This window comes from Chiloscyllium punctatum, chromosome 51 (genome assembly GCF_047496795.1).
Source record: "Chiloscyllium punctatum isolate Juve2018m chromosome 51, sChiPun1.3, whole genome shotgun sequence".
Taxonomy (NCBI): Eukaryota; Metazoa; Chordata; class Chondrichthyes; order Orectolobiformes; family Hemiscylliidae; genus Chiloscyllium; species Chiloscyllium punctatum.
Genome location: NC_092789.1, coordinates 32,655,206 through 32,681,433, shown reverse-complemented (window position 1 = coordinate 32,681,433; position 26,228 = coordinate 32,655,206). Strand labels below are relative to the sequence as shown.

The following is a 26,228-nucleotide window of genomic DNA, read 5'->3' as shown; positions in this document are numbered from 1 at the left end:
ACACCACACACATACCCCCTCACACACCCCCCACACACACCACACACATACCCCCCACACACACCACACACATACCCCCCACACACACCACACACACACCACACCCACACACCCATACCACACACCCATACACCACACCCATACACCACACACCACACCCACACACCCATACCACACACCCATACCACACAGACACCACACACACACACACCACATACTACACCCACACACCACACACACCACATACTACACCCACACACTACACCCACACACCACACACACACACTACACCCACACACCACACACACACACCACACACCACACACATAGCCCCCCCACACACACACACTACACCCCCACACACACACACTACACCCACACACACACACTACACCCACACACCACACACACCACACACATACCCCCTCACACACCCCCCACACACACCACACACATACCCCCCACACACACCACACACATACCCCCCACACACACCACACACATACCCCCCACACACACCACACACATACCCCCCACACACACACCCCCCACACACACCACACACACACACCACACAGACCACCCACACCACACACACTAACACACACTAACACACACTACTACACACACCACACACACACCCCACACACCCCACACCCACACCCCACACATACCACACATCACACAGACCACCCACACCACACAAACACACACACCACACACACACCCCACATACCACACACACACCCCACACACCACACACACACCCCACACACCACACACACACACCCCACATACCACACCCACACACACACCACACATACCACACCCACACACACCCCACATACCACACCCACACACACCCCACATACCACACCCACACACACCCCACATACCACACCCACACACACCCCACATACCACACCCACACCCCACATACCACACCCACACACCCCACATACCACACACACACACCCCACATACCACACACACCCCACATACCACACACACACCCCACACACCACACACACACCCCACACACCACACATACCACACCCACACACACACCACACATACCACACCCACACACCACACCCACACACACCACACCCACACACACCCCACACACCACACCCACCCCACATACCACACACACACACACCCCACATACCACACACACACCCCACATACCACACACACACACACCCCACATACCACACACACACACACACCCCACATACCACACACACACACACACCCCACATACCACACACACACACACACCCCACATACCACACACACACACCCCACATACCACACACACACACCCCACATACCACACACACACACCCCACATACCACACACACACACCCCACATACCACACCCACACACCACACCCACACACACCCCACACACCACACCCACACACACCTCACATACCACACACACACACCCCACATACCACACACACACCCCACATACCACACACACACCCCACATACCACACACACACCCCACATACCACACACACACACCCCACATACCACACACACACACACCCCACATACCACACACACACACACCCCACATACCACACACACACACACCCCACATACCACACACACACACACCCCACATACCACACACACACACCCCACATACCACACACACACACACCCCACATACCACACACACACACCCCACATACCACACCCACACCCCACATACCACACACACACACCCACATACCACACACACACCCCACACACCACACATACCACACATACCACACCCACACACACACCACACATACCACACCCACACACCACACCCACACACACCCCACACACCACACCCACACACACCCCACATACCACACACACACACCCCACATACCACACACACACCCCACATACCACACACACACCCCACACACCACACATACCACACCCACACACACACCACACATACCACACCCACACACCACACCCACACACACCCCACACACCACACCCACACACACCCCACATACCACACACACACACCCCACATACCACACACACACCCCACATACCACACACACACACCCCACATACCACACACACACACACCCCACATACCACACACACACACACCCCACATACCACACACACACACACCCCACATACCACACACACACACACCCCACATACCACACACACACACCCCACATACCACACACACACACACCCCACATACCACACACACACACCCCACATACCACACCCACACCCCACATACCACACACACACACCCCACATACCACACACACACCCCACACACCACACATACCACACATACCACACCCACACACACACCACACATACCACACCCACACACCACACCCACACACACCCCACACACCACACCCACACACACCCCACATACCACACACACACACCCCACATACCACACACACACCCCACATACCACACACACACCCCACACACCACACATACCACACCCACACACACACCACACATACCACACCCACACACCACACCCACACACACCCCACACACCACACCCACACACACCCCACATACCACACACACACACCCCACATACCACACACACACCCCACATACCACACACACACACCCCACATACCACACACACACACACCCCACATACCACACACACACCCCACACACCACACATACCACACCCACACACACACCACACATACCACACCCACACACCACACCCACACACACCCCACATACCACACACACACACCCCACATACCACACACACACCCCACATACCACACACACACACCCCACATACCACACACACACACACCCCACATACCACACACACACACCCCACATACCAGACACACACACACCCCACATACCAGACACACACACACCCCACATACCACACACACACACACCCCACATACCACACACACACACACCCCACATACCACACACACACACACCCCACATACCACACACACACACACCCCACATACCACACACACACACACCCCACATACCACACACACACACACCCCACATACCACACACACACACACCCCACATACCACACACACACACACCCCACATACCACACACACACACACCCCACATACCACACACACACACACCCCACATACCACACACACACACCCCACATACCACACACACACACCCCACATACCACACACACACACACCCCACATACCACACACACACACCCCACATACCACACCCACACCCCACATACCACACACACACACCCCACATACCACACCCACACCCCACATACCACACGCACACAGACCAGACAAACACACACACACACCACTCCACACCACACACCACTCCACACCACCCACACAAACACCACACACATACCACACCCACACACCACACACACTAACACACCAAACCACACACACCACACATACCACACACCACCCACACACCACACACACACTAACACACCACACACACCACACATACCAAACACACACCACACACATACCACACCCACATACATACCACACCCACACACACTAACACACCACACCACACACACCCCACACCACACACACACACCCCACATACCACACACACACACCCCACACACACACCCCACACACCACACCCCACATACCACACACACACCCCACATACCACACACACACACCCCACATACCACACACACACACCCCACATACCACACACACACACCCCACATACCACACACACACACCCCACATACCACACACACACACCCCACATACCACACACACACCCCACATACCACACACACACACCCCACATACCACACACACACACACCCCACACACCCCACACACACACCCCACACCACACAGACCACCCACACCACACAAACACACACACACCACACATACCACACCCACCACACCCACACACCACACACACTACCCACACCACACACACCTTTCTGCCCATCTTATCCATGCCACCTTCCAGCCCATACAGCACCTCGAGTGCTCGCCTTAATACCTCTTAAACTTGGGGCCTTCACCCGAACCACGACTGCACATGGAGAAAGTGAGCACTGCAGATGCTGGAGATTAGAGTCGAGAGGGTGCGGTGCTGGAAAAACCACAGCTAGTCAGGCAGGAACTGAGGAGCAGGAGAATCAACGGTGCGGGCAAAAGCCCTTCATCAGGAATGAGGCTGGGAGCCTCGGGGGTGGGGAGATAAATGGGAGGGAGGATGGGGCTGGGGGGCGGGGGGGGGAGGATAGCTGAGAGTGTTATAGGTGGATGGAGGTGGGGATAATGGTGATAGGTCAAGGAGGAGAGAGTGGAGTGGATAGGTGGAAAAGGAGATAGGCAGGTAGGACAAGTCATGGGGACAGGGCTGAGCTGGAAGTTTGGAACTAGGGTGAGGTGGGGGAAGGGGAAATGAGGAAACTGGTGAAGTCCACATTGATGCCCTGGGGTTGAAGTGTTCCGGGGTGAAAGATGAGGCGTTCTTCCTCCAGGCGTCTGGTGGTGAGGGAGCGGCGGTGAAGGAGGCCCAGGACTTCCATGTCCTCGGCAGAGTGGTGGGGGGGGGGGGGGGGGAGTTGAAATGTTGGGCCACGGGGCGGTGGGGTTGATTGGTGCGGGTGTTCCGGAGATGTTCCAGGAGGGGAGGGTGGGTGGGGGAGCATGGACCTGACCAGGTAGTCGCAGAGGGAACGGTCTTTACGGAAAGCGGATAGGGGTGGGGGAGGGAAATATCTCTCAGTTTCTAGGTGGCGGAAATGGCGGAGGATGGTGTGATGTACCTAGAGGTTGGTGGGGTGGAAGGTGAGGATGGGGGGGGGGGGGGGAGGGGGGGGTGGGGAGAGGGGTTCTGTCCTTGCTGCCGTTGGAGGGGTGGGGTTTGACGGCAGAGGTGAGGGATGTGCAGGAGATGCACTGGAGGACCACGTGGGAGGGGAAATGACAACCTTTAAAGGAGGAGGCCATCTGGCGTGTGGTCCTCCTGGGAGCAGATGCAGCAGAGACAGAGAAATTGGGAATAAGGGATAGTGTTGTTACAGGATTGGGAACAAAGGATAGGATGCCCTCCAGTGCATCTCATCCACATGTGGGAAAGGGGAATGAGGGAGATGGGGAACGGCAGGCATGGGTACCCAGCTTACGCCCTTGTCAGCGCAGTGTACGCTCCAACACCATCCAGCAGCTGCTACTGATGCTGGGAACATCGGGAAGGGCCGAGGGAAGGCAGGGGAGTGGGGTTCAGGGCTCAGAATTGACATGCAGCCCACAGCTGCACATTCACAGAGTCTTTCGCTTCTCTCTTCCCCCAGGAAACATCGACCCACAGAACCCATCCCGGATAAAACGCAGTATGCACAACCTAGTGCATATTTACTGCGGTGGCACCTTGGAATTTTCCAACACAGCTGCAAACGACCCTCTGTTCGCTCCACTGCACGCCACTGGAGACAAGTGAGTAACACGGAGAACGTGCAGCCAGAGTCTCATTCACCAACCAAGGCCAAACAGCCCCCTCCCCAATTCGACAGGATCCCAGCTGATCACATCGTAACCCCGAGACAGCACCTTCATGCTTACCCTCCCCTTCCACCCTCTTGTTTAACTGTGTCTGAAAAATACTCAGAAACACTCTGCCTGCCTTCCCCCCCCCCCCCCCCCCCCCCCACACCTCACGGGAGACAGAGAGAGTTCCAGAGACTCAGGAGAAAGCACTTCTCCTTTTCTCGGGTTAAACAGGACCCCCGGATGTTTAACAGTCCCACAGGAGGAAACTCCCGCTCCAGATTTTCCTTCTATCCCCCTGGTACACTCCCCACACACCCCCCACCCCCCACCCCCCCCCACCCCCCCCCCCCCCCCCAGTATGTTATGTGGTTCAATCCAATCACCTCGGACTCTTCCAAACTCCAAGGATGTAGCCCATCAGTCCCCAGGCCCAATTATTTACTCCCTCCTGCTTCCCCGGGGAGTGTCGTTTTCCTAATTTCCTCTTGCCCTTCTCAATTCATCTGCCATCTCCTTATTCATTCTCCAGTTGGACTTTCTGTTCATTTTGCTAACTCTTTTCGCCTGTAAATATTTATAGAAATTCTGATGATCTGCTTGTATATTTCTGGCTAGCTTTCTTCGATGCTGTAATTTCTCCCTCCTTATTACTTTTTGCTCATCCTTTTCTCAGTTTCGATGTGGTCCAACCTTCTCACTGCCCACTGCTGACTGCAGGATTCCTTGAGCTTGACTTTTTTGTCCCTAACATTTCCGGTTAACCCACAGGGATTGGGTCCGTCCTTCAGAACAGGTACGGGTTGAAATCGCTCTGTATAGAGTGTATGGTGTGTGGAACGATCTGACCTTTAACCTCACCTGCCAACTCAGTTCCACGCCCTCATAGTCACCCTGATTTATACATTAAAAACTAGTCTCGGACCTGCTCCTCCCTCCCTCAAACTGAAGGTAAAATCCAATCATTTCACGATTATTGCTACCTCAGAGTTTCTTCACTCACACGACACAAATTAATCCGAGTTCCTGTATCCGTCAGCCATAGACACAGAAACAGTAAACAGAGAGCACTCTGACTTTTAACCTTATCTCCACTAGCACCAATTTCCCCAGAAACAGTTTCAGTTTCCCTAAAAACTCAGAGTTTCAGTTCTAGCTTCAGTTTCTTTAGAAACTCGGAATGTCAGTTCCAACTTCAGGTTCCCTAGGAACCCGGAGTTTAAAATCCAGCTTCAGTTTCCCAAAAAAACCCCGAATTTCAAGTCCAGTTTCCCTCGAAACACGGAGGTTCAGTTCCAGTTTCAGTTTCTATAGAAACACTAAGTTCAAGTTCCAGTTTTCACAGACAGCCAGAGTTTCAGTTCCAGTTTCCCTAGAAACCTAGAATTTCAGTTCCAGTTTCCCTGCAAACTCAGTTTCAGTTTCCATACAAACTCAGAGTTTCAAACCCAGTTTCCTGAGAAACCTGGACTTTAATTCCAGTTTCAGTTTCCCTAGGAACTCAGAGTTTAATTAGCAGTTTCAGTTTCTCTAGAATCCCTGAGTTTCAGCTCCAGTTTCCCGAAAAACCCACAGTTTCAGTTTACCTCAAAACCCGGAGTTATTGTTCCAGTTTCTGTTTCCCGACAAACACGGAGTTTCAGTTTCAGTTTCCCTAGAAACTTGGAGTTTAATTAGCAGTTTCTGTTTCCCTAGGGTCCCTGATTTTCAGTTCCAGTTTCCCTAAAACCCGGAGTTACAGTTTAAGTTTCTCCATAAACATGGGGTTTCAGTTCCAGCTTCAGTTTCAGAGAAACCCGGAGTTTCAGTTCCAGTTTGAGGTTCCCTAGAAACTCGAACTTTCAGTTCCAGTTTCCATGGAAACCAGAGTTTCTGTTCTAGTTTCAGTTTCCCGACAAACCCGAAATTTCAGTTTCAGTTTCAATTTCCCCCAAAACTGGCAGTTTCAGTTCCAGCTTCAGTTTCCCTCGAAAGCCTTTGTTTCAGTTCCAACTTCAATTTCCCAGGAAACCCAGAGTTTCAGCTCCAGTTTCACTTTCCCTAGAAATCTGGAGTTTCAGTTACAGTTTCACTTTCTGTAAAAAACCTGGAGTTTCAGTTTCAGCTTCAGTTTCTATGAAAACTCGGAGTTTCAGTTCCACTTTCAGTTTCCATAGAAACCCGGAGTCTCATGTCCAATTTGAGGTTCACTAGAAACCCGGAATTTCAGGTGCAGTTTGTTTCCCTAGAAACGTGGAGTTTTAGTTCCAGCTTCAGGTTCCCTATAAATAGAGTTTCAGTTCCAGTTTCAGTTTCCCTGGAAACCCAGAGTTTCTGTTCCAGTTTCCGTTTCCCCAGAAACCCGGAGTTTTAGTTCTAGTTTCAGTTTCCCTAGAATCACAGAGCTTCAGTTTCAGTTTCCCTAGAACCCTGGAGTTTCTGTTCCAGCTTCAGTTCACCTAGAAATCCGGAGTTTCAGTTCCAGGTTCCCTGGAAATGCTGAGTTTCAGTCCCAATTTCCCTTGAAACCCAGAGTTTCAGTTCCAGTTTCACTTTCCCTCGGAATCCGGAGTTTCAGTTCCAGTTTCCCTAGAAACCCAGAGTTTCCGTTCCAGTTCCAGTTTAAGTTGCAGTTTCATTGGTGAAAACGGAATATATGTGCCATTCCCTCGCCCATTCTGATTCCGTTTGCAGGCTGTTCGAGATGTGGCTGAGACGACATCCCGGAACCCATTACCCGACAGGAAATGTCCCGTTCGGACACAGAGCGAGGGACAAGGTGGTCACCTTCATCCCAATATATGAAAACTGGGAAATGATGAAGAGCTGCCAAGAGTTTGGATACGACTATGACGACATGGAGTGAGGGGTTTCTTACAGCCTCGACATGTTACAGTGAGGGAGGGACACCCTGGGACTATCATTAACTGCACCTACTCCTTCCCTCATCACTGCCCCCTAACGTTTCTCTAACCCTGCAACATTGACCTCCCTTCACAGCTCACAGAGAGCCTGTGCTGGCTACAATTTCACAGCAGGTTTTCATTTGGTGAATGGGGAAGGAGGTTCTTCATCCTGGATCTAACCCCGTGCTGTCCCTGTCCCTGGTATTGGGGGGGGGGGGGGGGGGGAGAGACAGTGTAGAGGGAGCTTTACTCTGTATCTAACCCAGTACTGTCCCTGTCCTGGGTGGGTTTGATGGGGGGACAGTGTAGAGGGGGCTTTACTCTGTATCTGACCCCGTGCTGTCCCTGTCTTGGGTGGGTTTGATGGGGAGACAGTGTAGAGGGAGCTTTACTCTGTATCTAACCCCATGCTGTCCCTGTCTTGGGTGGGTTTGATGGGGGACAGTGTAGAGGGAGCTTTACTCTGTTTCTAACCCCATGCTGTCCCTGTCCTGGGAGTGTTTGATGGGGAGACAGTGTAGAGCGAGCTTTACTCTGTATCTAACCCTGTGCTATCCCTGTCTTGGGTGGGTTTGATGGGGAGACAGTGTAGAGGGAGCTTTACTCTGTATCTAACCCCGTGCTGTCCCTGTCTTGGGTGGGTTTGATGGGGAGACAGTGTAGAGGGAGCTTTACTCTGTATCTAACCCCATGCTGTCCCTGTCTTGGGTGGGTTTGATGGAGGACAGTGTAGAGGGAGCTTTACTCTGTTTCTAGCCCTGTACTGTATTCACGGTTTCCTGTGGTCCCTCTTTTCCTCAATGTTCTGAGACAGGATAAACTGATTTTTGAAATTTGCTCTGCTCACTAGCAGAAGCTGAAATAAAGACATGCCTGAGGAATAAAGATAGCGAAATCAGATTGCTTTTTGTCAGTACATGTTACCAGTGCGTGGGAGTGAGAGAATGTGTGGTGAATCATAGAGACAGAGGCACACAGACAGAAAGACTGAGATTCAAAGACAGACCGAGACAGAGTCACACAGTCACAGGGTGAGAGAGTGAGAGGGGCACAGGTCACGGGGACAGGGACGGTGGGGTAGGGGTAGGGGTAGGGGCAGGGGAAAGGGAAAGATGGGGGACGGGAGAGGAGGGCAATTGGGGGGTGGAGCGGACACAGGAGGGATTGAGAGGGGGACATGGTGCGGGGAATTGGGAGAGAAGGGTGGACGAGAGGTGGGACTGGGGGGAACAGGAAAGCGGGGGGATGAGGTGAAAGGGCCGAAAGAGGGGACAGGGAGAGGGGGGGATGGAGTGATAAGGTGAGAGGAGGTACAGGGCAATGGGGAATGGAGGAGAGGGAGAGGGGGTCAAGTATAGGGGGGATGGGAGAGAGGGGTTGGCAAGAGGTGGGGCTGGAGGATGGGTGAGGGGGGGAAGGGGCATGGGGGATGGGGAACAGGGAGAGTGGGATGGGGAATGGGGGATGGGCAAAGGGATAGGGAACAGGGAGGGTGGGATGGGGGATGGGAAACAGGGAGGATGGGATGGAGAATGGGAGATGGGCATGGGGATAGGGAACAGGGAGGGTGGCATGGGGGATGGGAAACAGGGAGATGGGATGGGGAATGGGGGATGGGGAATGGGGAATGGGGGATGGGGAACAGGGAGGGTGGGATGGGGAATGGGGAACAGAGAGGGTGGGATGGGGAATGGGGAACAGGGAGGGTGGGATGGGGAATGGGGGATGGGCATGGGGATAGGGAACAGGGAGGGTGGCATGGGGGATGGGAAACAGGGAGATGGGATGGGGAATGGGGGATGGGCAGTGGGATGGGGAACAGCGAGGGTGGGATGGGGGATGGGGGATGGGGAACAGGGAGGGTGGGATAGGGGATGGTGAATGAGCATGGGAATGGGGGAATGGGGAACAGGGAGGGTGGGATGGGGGATGGGGGATGGGGTGTGGGGAACAGGGACAGTGAAATGGAGGATGGGGGAGTGACATGGGGGTTGGGGAACAGGGAGGGTGGGATGGGAGATGAGATGGGGAATGGGGATGGGAAACAGGCAGGGTGGGATGGGGGACGGGGAACAGGGAGGGTGGGATGGGGGATAGGGAACAGGGAGGGTGGGGTGGAGGATGGGGGAGTGACATGGGGGATGGGGAACAGGGAGGGTGGGATGGGGGATGGAGAACAGGGAGGGTGGGATGGGGAACAGGAAGGGGGGATGGGGGATGGAGAACAGGCAGTGTGGGGATGGGGTATGGAGAACAGCGACAAAACACTAGCCAAAGAAACAACAGCCAACCTGCTGGACAGACATAACAGACAACAGGACGTCGAACCTATCAACAAAGACAGCATACTTAAACTACTGGACTTGTGCCTCACAACACACTTCACATTCAATAACCAAATATACGAACAAATCAACGGAACACCCATGGGCTCACCGATCTCTGGACTCATAGCAGAAGCAGTAATGCAAAGGTTAGAACAAACAGTCTTACCACAAATTCAACCCAAACTCTGGGTCAGATATGTTGATGACACCTTTGTAATCATTAACAACACAGAAATAGATAACACACACCAGATCATCAACGCCACACTCACAGGAATCCGATTCACTAGAGAGGAAGAAAAGGACAACCAACTCCCATTCCTAGACGTGATGGTACAGAGAACACCGAACGGAGAATTCACCACAAAGGTTTACAGGAAAGCCACACACACAGACCAAGTCCTAAACTACGAAAGCAACCACCCCAACACACACAAACGAAGTTGCATCAGGACACTATTCAAAAGGGCCACAACACACTGCAGCACACCAGAACTACAAAAAGAGGAAGAGGAACACCTATACAAAGTATTCACCAAAAACGGATACTCTCGCAATTTCATCAACAGATGCCTAAGGGATAGACAACGGAACGAGGACATGCCACAACCTAAAGGACTAGCCACACTACCATACATCAGGAGCATTTCTGAACTGACAGCCAGACTACTACGACCACTAGGACTCATAACAGCACACAAACCAACAGCCCTCTCAGACAACAACTCACCAGAACAAAGGACCCGATACCCAACATGAGCAAAACTAATGTCGTGTACAAAATCCCATGCAAGGACTGCACAAAACACTACATCAGACAAACAGGAAGACAGTTAACGATCCGTATACACGAACACCAACTAGCCACGAAACGACACGACCAGCTATCCTTAGTAGCCACACACACAGACGACAAGCAACATGAATTCGACTGGGACAACACTACCATTATAGGTCAAGCCAAACAGAGAACAGCCAGGGAATTCCTAGAGGCATGGCACTCATCCACAGACTCTATCAACAAACACATCGACCTGGACCCAATATACCGGCCACTACAGCGACAGCTGGAACTGACAACCGGAAGCGGAAGAGACAGGCCACTATAAATGCCGGAGGAAACAGCACAGAAGCGCTTCACAGGAGGCTCCCAAGCACTGAGGATGTCACCTAGACAGGGGACGAAACGTTTGCAAGACAAATTCCCAGCTCGGTGAACAGAACCACAACCACAGTGGGATGGGGGATGTGGAACAGGGAGGGTGGGATGGGGGAGGGGGAACAGGGAGGGTGGGATGGGGGAGGGGCATGGGGGATGGGGGACAGGGAGGGTAGGATGGGGAATGTGGAACAGGGAGGGTGGGATAGAACAATACAGCACAGAACAGGCCCTTCGGCCCACAATGTTGTGCCGAACACTTGTCCTAGCTTAAGCACCTATCCATGTACCTATCCAATTGCCACTTAAAGGTCACCAATGATTCTGACTCTGCCACTCCCACAGGCAGCACATTCCATGCCCCCACCACTCTCTGGATAAAGAACCTACCCCTGACATCCCCCCTATACCTTCCACCCTTCACCTTAAATTTATGTCCCCTTGTTACACTCTGTTGTACCCGGGGAACTGTCTACTCTATCTATTCCCCTGATCATCTTATAAACCTCTATCAAGTCACCCCCTCATCCTTCACCGTTCCAATGAGAAAAGGCCTAGCACTCTCAACCTATTCTCGTACGACCTATTCTCCATTCCAGGCAACATCCTGGTAAATCTCCTCTGCACCCTCTCCAAAGCTTCCACATCTTTCCTAAAGTGAGGCGACCAGAACTGCACACAGTACTCCAAATGTGGCCTTACCAAAGTCCTGTACAGCTGCAACATCACCTCACGACTCTTGAATTCAATCCTTCTGCTAATGAACGCTAATACACCATAGGCCTTCTTACAAGCTCGATCCACCTGAGTGGCAACTTTCAAAGATCTATGAACATAGACCCCAAGATCCCTCTGCTCCTCCACCTTACTAAGAACCCTACCGTTAACCCTGTATTCCGCATTCGTATTTGTCCTTCCAAAATGGACAACCTCACACTTGACAGGGTTGAACTCCATCTGCCACTCCTCAGCCCAGCTCTGCATCATATCTAAGTCCCTTTGCAGCCGACAACAGCCCTCCTCACTATCCACAACTCCACCAACCTTCGTATCGTCTGCAAATTTACTGACCCACCCTTCGACTCCCTCTTCCAAGTCATTAATAAAAATTACAAACAGCAGAGGACCCAGAACTGATCCCTGCGGAACTCCACTTGTAACCGGGCTCCAGGCTGAATATTTACCATCTACCACCACTCTCTGACTTCGACCGGTTAGCCAGTTTTCTATCCAATTGGCCACATTTCGCCCTATTCCATGCCTCCTGACTTTCCGCATAAGCCTACCATGGGGAACCTTATCAAATGCCTTACTAAAATCCATGTACACTACATCCACTGCTCTACCCTCATCCACATGCTTGGTCACCTCCTCAAAGAATTCAATAAGACTTGTAAGGCAAGACCTACCCCTCACAAATCCGTGCTGGCTGTCCCTAATCAAGCAGTGTCTTTCCAGATACTCATAAATCCTATCCCTCGGTAGCCTTTCCATTACTTTGCCTACCACTGAAGTAAGTCTAACTGGCCTGTAATTCCCGGGGTTATCCCTATTCCCTTTCTTGAACAGGGGCACAACATTCGCCACTCTCCAGTCCCCTGGTACCACCCCCGTTGACAGTGATGACGAAAAGATCATTGCCAACGGCTCTGCAATTTCCTCTCTTGCTCCCCAAATAATCCTAGGATATATCCCGTCAGGCCCGGGCGGCTTGTCTATCCTCAGGTTTTTCAAAATGCCCAACACATCTTCCTTCCTAACAAGTATCTCCTCGAGCTTACCAGTCCGTTTCACACTCTCCTCTTCAACAATACAGTCCCTCTCGTTCGTAAATACTGAAGAGAAGTACTCAATCAAAATGAGGGATGGGGGATGGGGAACACGGAGGGGGGATGGGGAACAGGGAGGGGGGGGTGGGGGATGGGGAACAGGGAGGGTGGGATGGGGGATGGGGAACAGGGAGGGTGGGATGGGGGATGGGGAACAGGGAGGGTGGGATGGGGGATGGGGAACAGGGAGGGTGGGATGGGGAACAGGGAGGGTGGGATGGGGGATGGGGAACAGGGAGGGTGGGATGGGCAATGGAGAACAGGGAGGGTGGGATGGGGAAAAGGGTGGGTGGGATGGGGGTTGGAGAACAGGGAGGGTGGGATTGGGGAACAGGGAGGGTGGGATATGGGATGAGGAATAGTGAGGGTGGGATGTGGAATGGGGAACAGGGAAGGTGCGATGTGGAATGGGGAACAGGGAGGGTGGGATGGGGGAATGGAGAACAGGGAGGGTGGGATGGGGGATGGAGAACAGGGAGGGTGGGATGGGGGATGGAGAACAGGGAGGGTGGGATGGGGGAATGGAGAACAGGGAGGGGGGGTGGGGGATGGAGAACAGGGAGGGTGGGATGGGGGATGGAGAACAGGGAGGGGGGGATGGGGAACAGGGAGGGTGGGATGGGGAACGGGGAACAGGGAGGGTAGGATGGGGAACAAGGAATAGGGAGGGTGGGATGGGGAACAGGGAGGATGGGATGGGGAATGGGGAACAGGGAGGGTGGGATGGGGAACAAGGAATAGGGACGGTGGGATGGGGAACAGGGAGGGTGGGAAGGGGAACAAGGAATAGGGAGGGTGGGATGGGGAACAGGGAGGATGGGATGGGGAATGGGGAACAGGGTGGGTGGGATGGAGGGTGGGGAATGGGAGGGGTGGTGGGATGGGGAATGGGGAACAGGGTGGGTGGGATGGGGAATGGAGAACAGGGTGGGTGGGATGGGGAATGGAGAACATGGAGAGTGGGATGGGAAATGGAGAACAGGGTGGGTGGGATGGGGAATGGAGAACAGGGAGGGTGGGATGGGGAATGGAGAACAGGGAGGGTGGGATGGGGATGGGGAACAGGGAGGGGGATGGGGGATGGGGAACAGGGGGGTGGGAATGGGGGATGGGGAACAGGGAGGGTAGGATGGGGAATGGGGAACGGGGGGGGTGGGATGGGGAATGGGGAACAGGGAGGGTGGGATGGGGAATGGAGAACAGGGTGGGTGGGATGGGGAATGGAGAACAGGGTGGGTGGGATGGGGAACGGGGAACAGGGTGGGTGGGATGGGGAACGGGGAACAGGGAGGGTGGGATGGGGAATGGGGAACAGGGAGGGTGGGATGGGGAATGGAGAACAGGGAGGGTGGGATGGGGATGGGGAACAGGGAGGGGGATGGGGGATGGGTAACAGGGGGGTGGGAATGGGGGATGGGGAACAGGGAGGGTGGGATGGGGGATGGGGAACAGGGAGGGTGGGATGGGAAATGGAGAACAGGGAGGGTGGGATGGGGAACAGGGAGGGTGGGATGGGGAACAGGGAGGGTGGGATGGGGGATGGGGAACAGGGAGGGTGGGATGGGCAATGGAGAACAGGGAGGGTGGGATGGGGAACAGGGAGGGTGGGATGGGGAACAGGGAGGGTGGGATGGGGGATGGGGGATGGGGAACAGGGAGGGTGGGATGGGCAATGGAGAACAGGGAGGGTGGGATGGGCAATGGAGAACAGGGAGGGTGGGATGGGGAAAAGGGTGGGTGGGATGGGGGTTGGAGAACAGGGAGCGTGGGATTGGGGAACAGGGAGGGTGGGATATGGGATGAGGAATAGTGAGGGTGGGATGTGGAATGGGGAACAGGGAAGGTGCGATGTGGAATGGGGAACAGGGAGGGTGGGATGGGGGAATGGAGAACAGGGAGGGGGGGTGGGGGATGGAGAACAGGGAGGGTGGGATGGGGGATGGAGAACAGGGAGGGTGGGATGGGGGAATGGAGAACAGGGAGGGGGGGTGGGGGATGGAGAACAGGGAGGGTGGGATGGGGGATGGAGAACAGGGAGGGGGGGGATGGGGAACAGGGAGGGTGGGATGGGGAACGGGGAGGGTGGGATGGGGAACGGGGAACAGGGAGGGTGGGATGGGGAACAAGGAATAGGGAGGGTGGGATGGGGAACAGGGAGGATGGGATGGGGAATGGGGAACAGGGAGGGTGGGATGGGGAACAAGGAATAGGGACGGTGGGATGGGGAACAGGGAGGGTGGGAAGGGGAACAAGGAATAGGGAGGGTGGGATGGGGAACAGGGAGGATGGGATGGGGAATGGGGAACAGGGTGGGTGGGATGGAGGGTGGGGAATGGGAGGGGTGGTGGGATGGGGAATGGGGAACAGGGTGGGTGGGATGGGGAATGGAGAACAGGGAGAGTGGGATGGGAAATGGAGAACAGGGTGGGTGGGATGGGGAATGGAGAACAGGGAGGGTGGGATGGGGAATGGAGAACAGGGAGGGTGGGATGGGGATGGGGAACAGGGAGGGGGATGGGGGATGGGGAACAGGGGGGTGGGAATGGGGGATGGGGAACAGGGAGGGTAGGATGGGGAATGGGGAACGGGGGGGGTGGGATGGGGAATGGGGAACAGGGTGGGTGGGATGGGGAATGGAGAACAGGGAGGGTGGGATGGGGAATGGAGAACAGGGTGGGTGGGATGGGGAACGGGGAACAGGGTGGGTGGGATGGGGAACGGGGAACAGGGAGGGTGGGATGGGGAATGGGGAACAGGGTGGGTGGGATGGGGAACAAGGAATAGGGAGGGTGGGATGGGGAACAGGGAGGATGGGATGGGGAATGGGGAACAGGGAGGGTGGGATGGGGAACAAGGAATAGGGACGGTGGGATGGGGAACAGGGAGGGTGGGAAGGGGAACAAGGAATAGGGACGGTGGGATGGAGAACAGTGAGGGTGGGATGGGGGATGGAGAACAGGGAGGGGGGGATGGGGAACAGGGAGGGTGGGATGGGGAACGGGGAACAGGGAGGGTGGGATGGGGAACAAGGACTAGGGAGGGTGGGATGGGGAACAGGGAGGATGGGATGGGGAATGGGGAACAGGGAGGGTGGGATGGGGAACAAGGAATAGGGACGGTGGGATGGGGAACAGGGAGGGTGGGAAGGGGAACAAGGAATAGGGAGGGTGGGATGGGGAACAGGGAGGATGGGATGGGGAATGGGGAACAGGGTGGGTGGGATGGAGGGTGGGGAATGGGAGGGGTGGTGGGATGGGGAATGGGGAACAGGGTGGGTGGGATGGGGAATGGAGAACAGGGTGGGTGGGATGGGGAATGGAGAACAGGGTGGGTGGGATGGGGAATGGAGAACAGGGTGGGTGGGATGGGGAATGGAGAACAGGGAGAGTGGGATGGGAAATGGAGAACAGGGTGGGTGGGATGGGATATGGAGAACAGGGTGGGTGGGATGGGGAATGGAGAACAGGGAGGGTGGGATGGGGAATGGAGAACAGGGAGGGTGGGATGGGGATGGGGAACAGGGAGGGGGATGGGGGATGGGGAACAGGGGGGTGGGAATGGGGGATGGGGAACAGGGAGGGTAGGATGGGGAATGGGGACCGGGGGGGGTGGGATGGGGAATGGAGAACAGGGAGGGTGGGATGGGGAATGGAGAACAGGGTGGGTGGGATGGGGAATGGAGAACAGGGTGGGTGGGATGGGGAATGGAGAACAGGGTGGGTGGGATGGGGAACTGGGAACAGGGAGGGTGGGATGGGGAACGGGGAACAGGGAGGGTGGGATGGGGAACGGGGAACAGGGAGGGTGGGATGGGGAACGGGGAACAGGGAGGGTGGGATGGGGATGGGGAACAGGGAGGGGGATGGGGGATGGGGAACAGGGGGGTGGGAATGGGGGATGGGGAACAGGGAGGGTAGGATGGGGGATGGGGAACGGGGGGGGCGGTGGGATGGGGGATGGGGAACAGGGAGGGGAGGTGGGATGGGGGATGGGGTACAGGATGGGGGGGGATGGGGGATGAGGGATGAGGAACAGGGAGGGTGGGATGGGGTATGGAGAACAGGCAGGGTGGGATGGGGGGTGCGGAATGGGAGGGGTGGTGGGATGGGGGATGGGGCACAGGGAGGGGGGGATGGGGGATTGAGAACAGGGAGGGTGGGGTGGGGGGGGGATGGAGAACAGAGAGGGTGGGATGGGGAACAGGGAGGGTGAGATGGGGAATGGAGAACAGGGAGAGTGGGGTGGGGGATGGAAAACAGGGAGAGGGGATGGGGGATGGGGGATGGGGAACAGGGAGGGTGGAATGGGGAACGGGGAGGCTGGGATGGGGGATGGGGAACAGGGAGGGTGGGATGGGGGTTGGAGAACAGGGAGGGGGGGGGAATGTAGGATGGAGAACAGGGAGGGGGGATGGGGGATGGGGAATGGGGAACAGGGAGGGTGGGATGGGGAACAGGGAGGGTGGGATGGGGGATGGGGAACAGGGAGGGTGGGATGGGCAATGGAGAACAGGGAGGGTGGGATGGGGGTTGGAGAACAGGGAGGGTGGGATGGGAAATGGAGAACAGGGTGGATGGGATGGGGGATGGGGAACAGGGAGAGTGGGATGGGAAATGGAGAACAGGGTGGATGGCATGCGGCATGGGGAACAGGGAGAGTGGGATGGGAAATGGAGAACAGGGTGGATGGGATGGGGGATGGGGAACAGGGAGAGTGGAATGGGAAATGGAGAACAGGGTGGATGGGATGGGAAATGGAGAACAGGGAGGGTGGGATGGGAAATGGAGAACAGGGTGGATGGGATGGGAAATGGAGAACAGGGTGGGTGGGATGGGAAATGGAGAACAGGGTGGATGGGATGGGGGATGGAGAACAGGGAGAGTGGGATGGGAAATGGAGAACAGGGTGGATGGGATGGCGGATGGAGAACAGGGTGGGTGGGATGGGAAATGGAGAACAGGGTGGATGGGATGGGGGATGGGGAACAGGGAGAGTGGGATGGGGGATGGGGAACAGGGAGGGTGGGATGGGGGATGGGGAACAGGGTGGGTGGGATGGGGGATGGGGAACAGGGAGGGTGGGGGAATGTAGGATGGAGAACAGGGAGGGGGGGTGGGGGATGGAGAACAGGGAGAGTGGGATGGGGGAAGGGGAACAGGGAGGGGGGGTGGGGGATGGAGAACAGGGAGGGTGGGATGGGGGATGGGGAACAGGGAGGGTGGGATGGGCAATGGAGAACAGGGAGGGTGGGATGGGGAACAGGGAGGGTGGGATGGGGGATGGGGGATGGGGAACAGGGAGGGTGGGATGGGGAACAGGGAGGGTGGGATGGGCAATGGAGAACAGGGAGGGTGGGATGGGGAAAAGGGTGGGTGGGATGGGGGTTGGAGAACAGGGAGGGTGGGATTGGGGAACAGGGAGGGTGGGATATGGGATGAGGAATAGTGAGGGTGGGATGTGGAATGGGGAACAGGAAAGGTGCGATGTGGAATGGGGAACAGGGAGGGTGGTATGGGGGATGGGGAACAGGGAACAGGAAGGGTGGGTTGTGGGATGGAGAACAGGGACCGTGGGAATGGGGGATGGGGAACAGGGAGGGTGGGATGGGGGATGGGGAACAGGGAGGGTGGGATGGGAAATGGAGAACAGGGAGGGTGGGATGGGGAACAAGGAATAGGGACGGTGGGATGGGGAACAGGGAGGATGGGATGGGGAATGAGGAACAGGGAGGGTGGGAAGGGGAACAAGGAATAGGGAGGGTGGGATGGGGAACAGGGAGGATGGGATGGGGAATGGGGAACAGGGAGGGTGGGATGGGGGATGTGGAACAGGGAGGATGGGATGGGGAACAAGGAATAGGGAGGGTGGGATGGGGAACAAGGAATAGGGAGGGTGGGAAGGGGAACAGGGAGGATGGGATGGGGGATGGGGAATGGGGAACAGGGAGGGTGGGATGGGGGATGGGGAACAGGGTGGGTGGGATGGGGAATGGGGAACAGGGTGGGTGGGATGGGGAATGGAGAACAGGGTGGGTGGGATGGGGAATGGGGAACAGGGTGGGTGGGATGGGGAATGGAGAACAGGGAGGGTGGGATGGGGATGGGGAACAGGGGGGTGGGAATGGGGGATGGGGAACAGGGAGGGTAGGATGGGGGATGGGGAACGGGGGGGGTGGTGGGATGGGGGATGGGGAACAGGGAGGGGAGGTGGGATGGGGGATGGGGAACAGGGAGGGGGGGATGGGGTACAGGATGTGGGGGATGGGGGATGAGGGATGAGGAACAGGGAGGGTGGGATGGGGTATGGAGAACAGGCAGGGTGGGATGGGGGGTGGGGAATGGGAGGGGTGGTGGGATGGGGGATGGGGACCAGGGAGGGTGGGATGGGGGATTGAGAACAGGGAGGGTGGGGTGGGGGGGGATGGAGAACAGAGAGGGTGGGATGGGGAACAGGGAGGGTGACTTGGGGAATGGAGAACAGGGAGAGTGGGGTGGGGGATGGAAAACAGGGAGGGGGAATGGGGGATGGGGGATGGGGAACAGGGAGGGTGGGATGGGGAACGGGGAGGCTGGGATGGGGGATGGGGAACAGGGAGGGTGGGATGGGGGTTGGAGAACAGGGAGGGGGGGGATATAGGATGGAGAACAGGGAGGGGGGGATGGGGGATGGGGAACAGGGAGGGTGAGATGGGGGATGGGGAACAGGGAGGGTGGGATGGGGGATGGGGAACAGGGAGGGTGGGATGGGGAAAAGGGTGGGTGGGATGGGGGTTGGAGAACAGGGAGGGTGGGATGGGGAAAAGGGTGGGTGGGATGGGGGTTGGAGAACAGGGAGGGTGGGATTGGGGAACAGGGAGAGTGGGATATGGGATGAGGAATAGTGAGGGTGGGATGTGGAATGGGGAACAGGGAAGGTGCGATGTGGAATGGGGAACAGGGACCGTGGGAATGGGGGATGGGGAACAGGGAACAGGGAACAGTAAGGGTGGGTTGGGGGATGGAGAACAGGGACCGTGGGAATGGGGGATGGGGAACAGGGAGGGTGGGATGGGGGATGGGGAACAGGGAGGGTGGGATAGGAAATGGAGAACAGGAAGGGTGGGATGGGGAACAGGGAGGGTGGGATGGGGGATAGGGAACAGGGAGAGGGGATGGGGGATGAGGAACAGGGAGGGTGGGATGGGGATGGGTGCGTGGCATCGGGGATGGGGAACAAGGAGGGCGGGATGGGAGATGTGGGAGGGGCACGGGGGATGGAGAACAGGGAGGGTAGGATGGGGATGGGCAACAGGGAGGTTGGGATGGGGAACAGGGAGGGTGGGAGTGAGGGTGGGATGGGAGTGGGATGGGGGATGGAGAACAGGGAGGGTGGGACGGGGAACAGGGAGGGTGGGATGGGGGATGGAGAACAGGGAGGGTGGGATGGGGAACAGGGAGGGTGGGAGTGAGGGTGGGATCGAGGTGGGTTGGGGGATGAGATGGGGAATGGGGGATGGGGAACAGGGAGGGGGGGATGGGGAACAGGGAGGGTGGGATGTGGGATGGGGGATGGGGGATGGAGAACAGGGAGGGGGGGATGGGGTACAGGATGGGGGGGGAATGGGGGATGAGGGATGAGGAACAGGGAGGGTGGGATGGGGGATGGAGAACAGGGAGGGTGGGAGTGAGGGTGGGATCGAGGTGGGATGGGGGATGAGATGGGGAATGGGGGATGGGGAACAGGGAGGGTGCGATGGGGGATGGGGAACAGGGAGGGTGGGATGGGGGTTGGGGTTTGGGGAATAGGGAGGGGGAATGGGGGATGGGGAACAGGGAGGGTGGGATGGGTGTTGGCGTTTGGGGAATAGGGAGGGGGAATGGGGGATGGGGAACAGGGAGGGTGGGATGGGGGAAGGGGAACAGGAAGGGGGGGTGGGGAACACGGAGGGTTGGATGGGGGGTGAGGAACAGGGAGGATGGGATGGGGGTTGGGGTTTGGGGAATAGGGAGGGGGAATGGGGGATGGGGAACAGGGAGGGTGGGATGGGGGTTGGCATTTGGGGAATATGGAGGGGGAATGGGGGATGGGGAACAGGGAGGGTGGGATGGGGGATGGGGAACAGGAAGGGGGGATGGGGAACACGGAGGGTTGGATGGGGGATGAGGAACAGGGAGGGTGGGATGGGGGTTGGGGTTTGGGGAATAGGGAGGGGGAATGGGGGATGGGGAACAGGGAGGGTGGGATGGGGGCTGGGGTTTGGGGAATAGGGAGGGGATATGGGGGACGGGGAACAGGGAGGGTGGGATGGGGGATGGGGAACAGGAAGGGGGGATGGGGAACACGGAGGGTTGGATGGGGGATGAGGAACAGGGAGGGTGGGAATGGGGGATGGGGAACAGGAAGGGGGGATGGGGAACACGGAGGGTTGGATGGGGGATGAGGAACAGGGAGGGTGGGAATGGGGGATGGGGAACAGGGAGAGTGGGAATGGGGGATTGGAAACTGGGAGGCTTACATGGGGGATGGGAACAAGGAGAGGGGGATGGGGGATGGAGAACATTGAGGGTGGTATGGGGGATGGGGGATGGGGAACAGGGAAGGTGGGAATGGGGGATGGGGAACAGGGAACAGGAAGGGTGGGTTGGGGGTTGGGGAACAGGGAGGGTGGCATGGGGGATGGGGAACAGGGAGAGTGAGAATGGGGGATGGGGAACAGGGAGGGGGGGATGGGGGATGGGGAACAGGGAGGGTGGGATGGGGGATGGAGAACAGGGAGGGTGGGATGGGGGATGGGGGATGGGGATCAGGGAAGGTGGGAATGGGGGATGGGGAACAGGGAACAGGAGGGGTGGGTTGGGGGATGGGGAACAAGGAAGGTGGGAATGGGGGATGGGGAACAGGGAACAGGAAGGGTGAGAATGGGGGATGGGGAACAGGGAGGGGGGATGGGGGATGGGGAACAGGGAGGGTGGGATGGGGGATGGGGAACAGGGAGGGGGGGTGGGGAACAGGAAGGGGGGATGGAGGATGGGGAATGGGGGGGGTGGGGAACAGGGAGGGGGGATGGGGGATGGGGGGTGGAGAACAGGGAGGGGGGATGGGGGGTGGGGAACAGTGAGGGGAGGATGGGGAACAGGAAGGGGAGGATGGGGAACAGGAAGGGGAGGATGGGGAACACGGTGGGTGGGATGGGGGATGAGGAACAGGGAAGGTGGGATGGGGGATGGGGAACAGGGAGGGTGGGATGGGGGATGGAGAACAGGGAGGGGGAATGGGGGATGGGGAACAGGGAGGGTGGGATGGGGGATGGAGAACAGGAAGGGGGGGATGGGGAACAGGGAGGGTGGAATGGGGGATGGGGAACAGGGAGGGTGGGATGGGGGGTGGGGAACAGGAAGGGGGGATGGGGGATGGGGAACAGGGAGGGTGGGATGGGGGATGGGGAACAGGGAGGGTGGGATGGGGGATGGAGCACAGGAAGGGGGGGATGGGGAACAGGGAGGGTGGAATGGGGGATGGGGAACAGGGAGGGTGGGATGGGGGATGGGGAACAGGGAGGGTGGGATGGGGGGTGGGGAACAGGGAGGGTGGGATGGGGAAAAGGGAGGGTGGAATGGGGGATGGGGAACAGGGAGGGGGGATGGGGGATGGGGAACAGGGAGGGGGGATGGGGGAATGGGGAACAGGGAGGGTGGGATGGGGGATGGGGAACAGGGAGGGTGGGATGGGGGATGGGGAACAGGGAGGGTGGAATGGGGGATGGGGAACAGGGAGGGGGGGTGGGGGAAGGGGAACAGGGAGGGGGGATGGGGACAGGGTACGGGGGGGATGGGGGGTGGGGTACAAGGAGGGGGGATGGGGGGTGGGGAACAGGGAGGGTGGGATGGGGGATGGGGGATGGGGAACAGGGAGGGGGGGTGGGGAACACGGAGGGTTGGATGGGGGATGAGGAACAGGGAGGGTGGGAATGGGGGATGGGGAACAGGAAGGGGGGATGGGGAACACGGAGGGTTGGATGGGGGATGAGGAACAGGGAGGGTGGGAATGGGGGATGGGGAACAGGGAGAGTGGGAATGGGGGATTGGAAACTGGGAGGCTTACATGGGGGATGGGAACAAGGAGAGGGGGATGGGGGATGGAGAACATTGAGGGTGGTATGGGGGTTGGGGGATGGGGAACAGGGAAGGTGGGAATGGGGGATGGGGAACAGGGAACAGGAAGGGTGGGTTGGGGGTTGGGGAACAGGGAGGGTGGCATGGGGGATGGGGAACAGGGAGAGTGAGAATGGGGGATGGGGAACAGGGAGGGGGGGATGGGGGATGGGGAACAGGGAGGGTGGGATGGGGGATGGAGAACAGGGAGGGTGGGATGGGGGATGGGGGATGGGGATCAGGGAAGGTGGGAATGGGGGATGGGGAACAGGGAACAGGAGGGGTGGGTTGGGGGATGGGGAACAAGGAAGGTGGGAATGGGGGATGGGGAACAGGGAACAGGAAGGGTGAGAATGGGGGATGGGGAACAGGGAGGGGGGATGGGGGATGGGGAACAGGGAGGGTGGGATGGGGGATGGGGAACAGGGAGGGGGGGTGGGGAACAGGAAGGGGGGATGGAGGATGGGGAATGGGGGGGGTGGGGAACAGGGAGGGGGGATGGGGGATGGGGGGTGGAGAACAGGGAGGGGGGATGGGGGGTGGGGAACAGTGAGGGGAGGATGGGGAACAGGAAGGGGAGGATGGGGAACAGGAAGGGGAGGATGGGGAACACGGTGGGTGGGATGGGGGATGAGGAACAGGGAAGGTGGGATGGGGGATGGGGAACAGGGAGGGTGGGATGGGGGATGGAGAACAGGGAGGGGGAATGGGGGATGGGGAACAGGGAGGGTGGGATGGGGGATGGAGAACAGGAAGGGGGGGATGGGGAACAGGGAGGGTGGAATGGGGGATGGGGAACAGGGAGGGTGGGATGGGGGGTGGGGAACAGGAAGGGGGGATGGGGGATGGGGAACAGGGAGGGTGGGATGGGGGATGGGGAACAGGGAGGGTGGGATGGGGGATGGAGCACAGGAAGGGGGGGATGGGGAACAGGGAGGGTGGAATGGGGGATGGGGAACAGGGAGGGTGGGATGGGGGATGGGGAACAGGGAGGGTGGGATGGGGGGTGGGGAACAGGGAGGGTGGGATGGGGAAAAGGGAGGGTGGAATGGGGGATGGGGAACAGGGAGGGGGGATGGGGGAATGGGGAACAGGGAGGGTGGGATGGGGGATGGGGAACAGGGAGGGTGGGATGGGGGATGGGGAACAGGGAGGGTGGAATGGGGGATGGGGAACAGGGAGGGGGGGTGGGGGAAGGGGAACAGGGAGGGGGGATGGGGACAGGGTACGGGGGGGATGGGGGGTGGGGTACAAGGAGGGGGGATGGGGGGTGGGGAACAGGGAGGGTGGGATGGGGGATGGGGGATGGGGAACAGGGAGGGGGGGTGGGGGATGGGGAACAGGGAGGGGGGGTGGGGGACAGGGTACGGGGGGGGGATGGGGGGTGGGGAACAGGGAGGGTGGGATGGGGGATGGGGAACAGGGAGGGTGGGATGGGGGGTGGGGTACAGGGAGGGTGGGATGGGGGGTGGGGTACAGGGAGGGGGGGAATGGAGGATGGCGAACAGGGAGGGTGGGTTGGGGGATGGCGAACAGGAAGGGTGGGTTGGGGGATGGTGAACAGGGAGGGTGGGTTGGGGGATGGGGAACAGGGTGGGTGGGTTGGGGGATGGGGAACAGGGAGGGTGGGATGGGGGATGGGGAACAGGGAGGGTGGGATGGGGAACAGGGAGGGTGGGATGGGGGATGGGGAACAGGGAGGGTGGGATGGGGGATGGGGAACAGGGAGGGTGGGATGGGGGATGGGGAACAGGGAGGGGGGATGGGGGATGGGGAACAGTGAGGGTGGAATGGGGGATGGGGAACAGGGAGGGTGGTTTGGGGGATGGCGAACAGGGAGGGTGGTTTGGGGGATGGCGAACAGGGAGGGTGGTTTGGGGGATGGCGAACAGGGAGGGTGGGTTGGGGGATGGGGAACAGGGAGGGTGGTTTGGGGGATGGCGAACAGGGAGGGTGGTTTGGGGGATGGCGAACAGGGAGGGTGGGTTGGGGGATGGCGAACAGGGAGGGTGGGTTGGGGGATGGCGAACAGGGAGGGTGGGTTGGGGGATGGCGAACAGGGAGGGTGGGTTGGGGGATGGGGAATAGGGAGGGTGGGATGGGGGATGGGGAACAGGGAGGGTGGGTTGGGGGATGGCGAACAGGGAGGGTGGGTTGGGGGATGGCGAACAGGGAGGGTGGGTTGGGGGATGGCGAACAGGGAGGGTGGGTTGGGGGATGGCGAACAGGGAGGGTGGGTTGGGGGATGGGGAACAGGGAGGGTGGGTTGGGGGATGGGGAACAGGGAGGGTGGGTTGGGGGATGGGGAACAGGGAGGGTGGGATGGGGGATGGGGAACAGGGAGGGTGGGTTGGGGG

The 26,228-nt window shown here is 58.1% G+C and overlaps 1 protein-coding gene and 1 long non-coding RNA gene across 2 annotated transcripts in view; one reads left to right on the top strand and one right to left on the bottom strand.

The window, feature by feature from the left end:
• Positions 1 to 8,386, top strand: part of LOC140470494 (tyrosinase-like) — a 17,933-nt gene extending 9,547 nt beyond the window's left edge. The window contains exons 3-4 of the mRNA XM_072566605.1: positions 5,349 to 5,490; positions 8,215 to 8,386. Of these exons, the coding sequence (XP_072422706.1) occupies positions 5,349 to 5,490; positions 8,215 to 8,386 (314 nt within the window). The remainder of the gene's footprint in view (positions 1 to 5,348; positions 5,491 to 8,214) is intronic.
• LOC140470498 (uncharacterized) overlaps positions 1 to 26,228 on the bottom strand; it is a 605,436-nt gene that overhangs the window by 387,557 nt on the left and 191,651 nt on the right. The window lies entirely within an intron of this gene.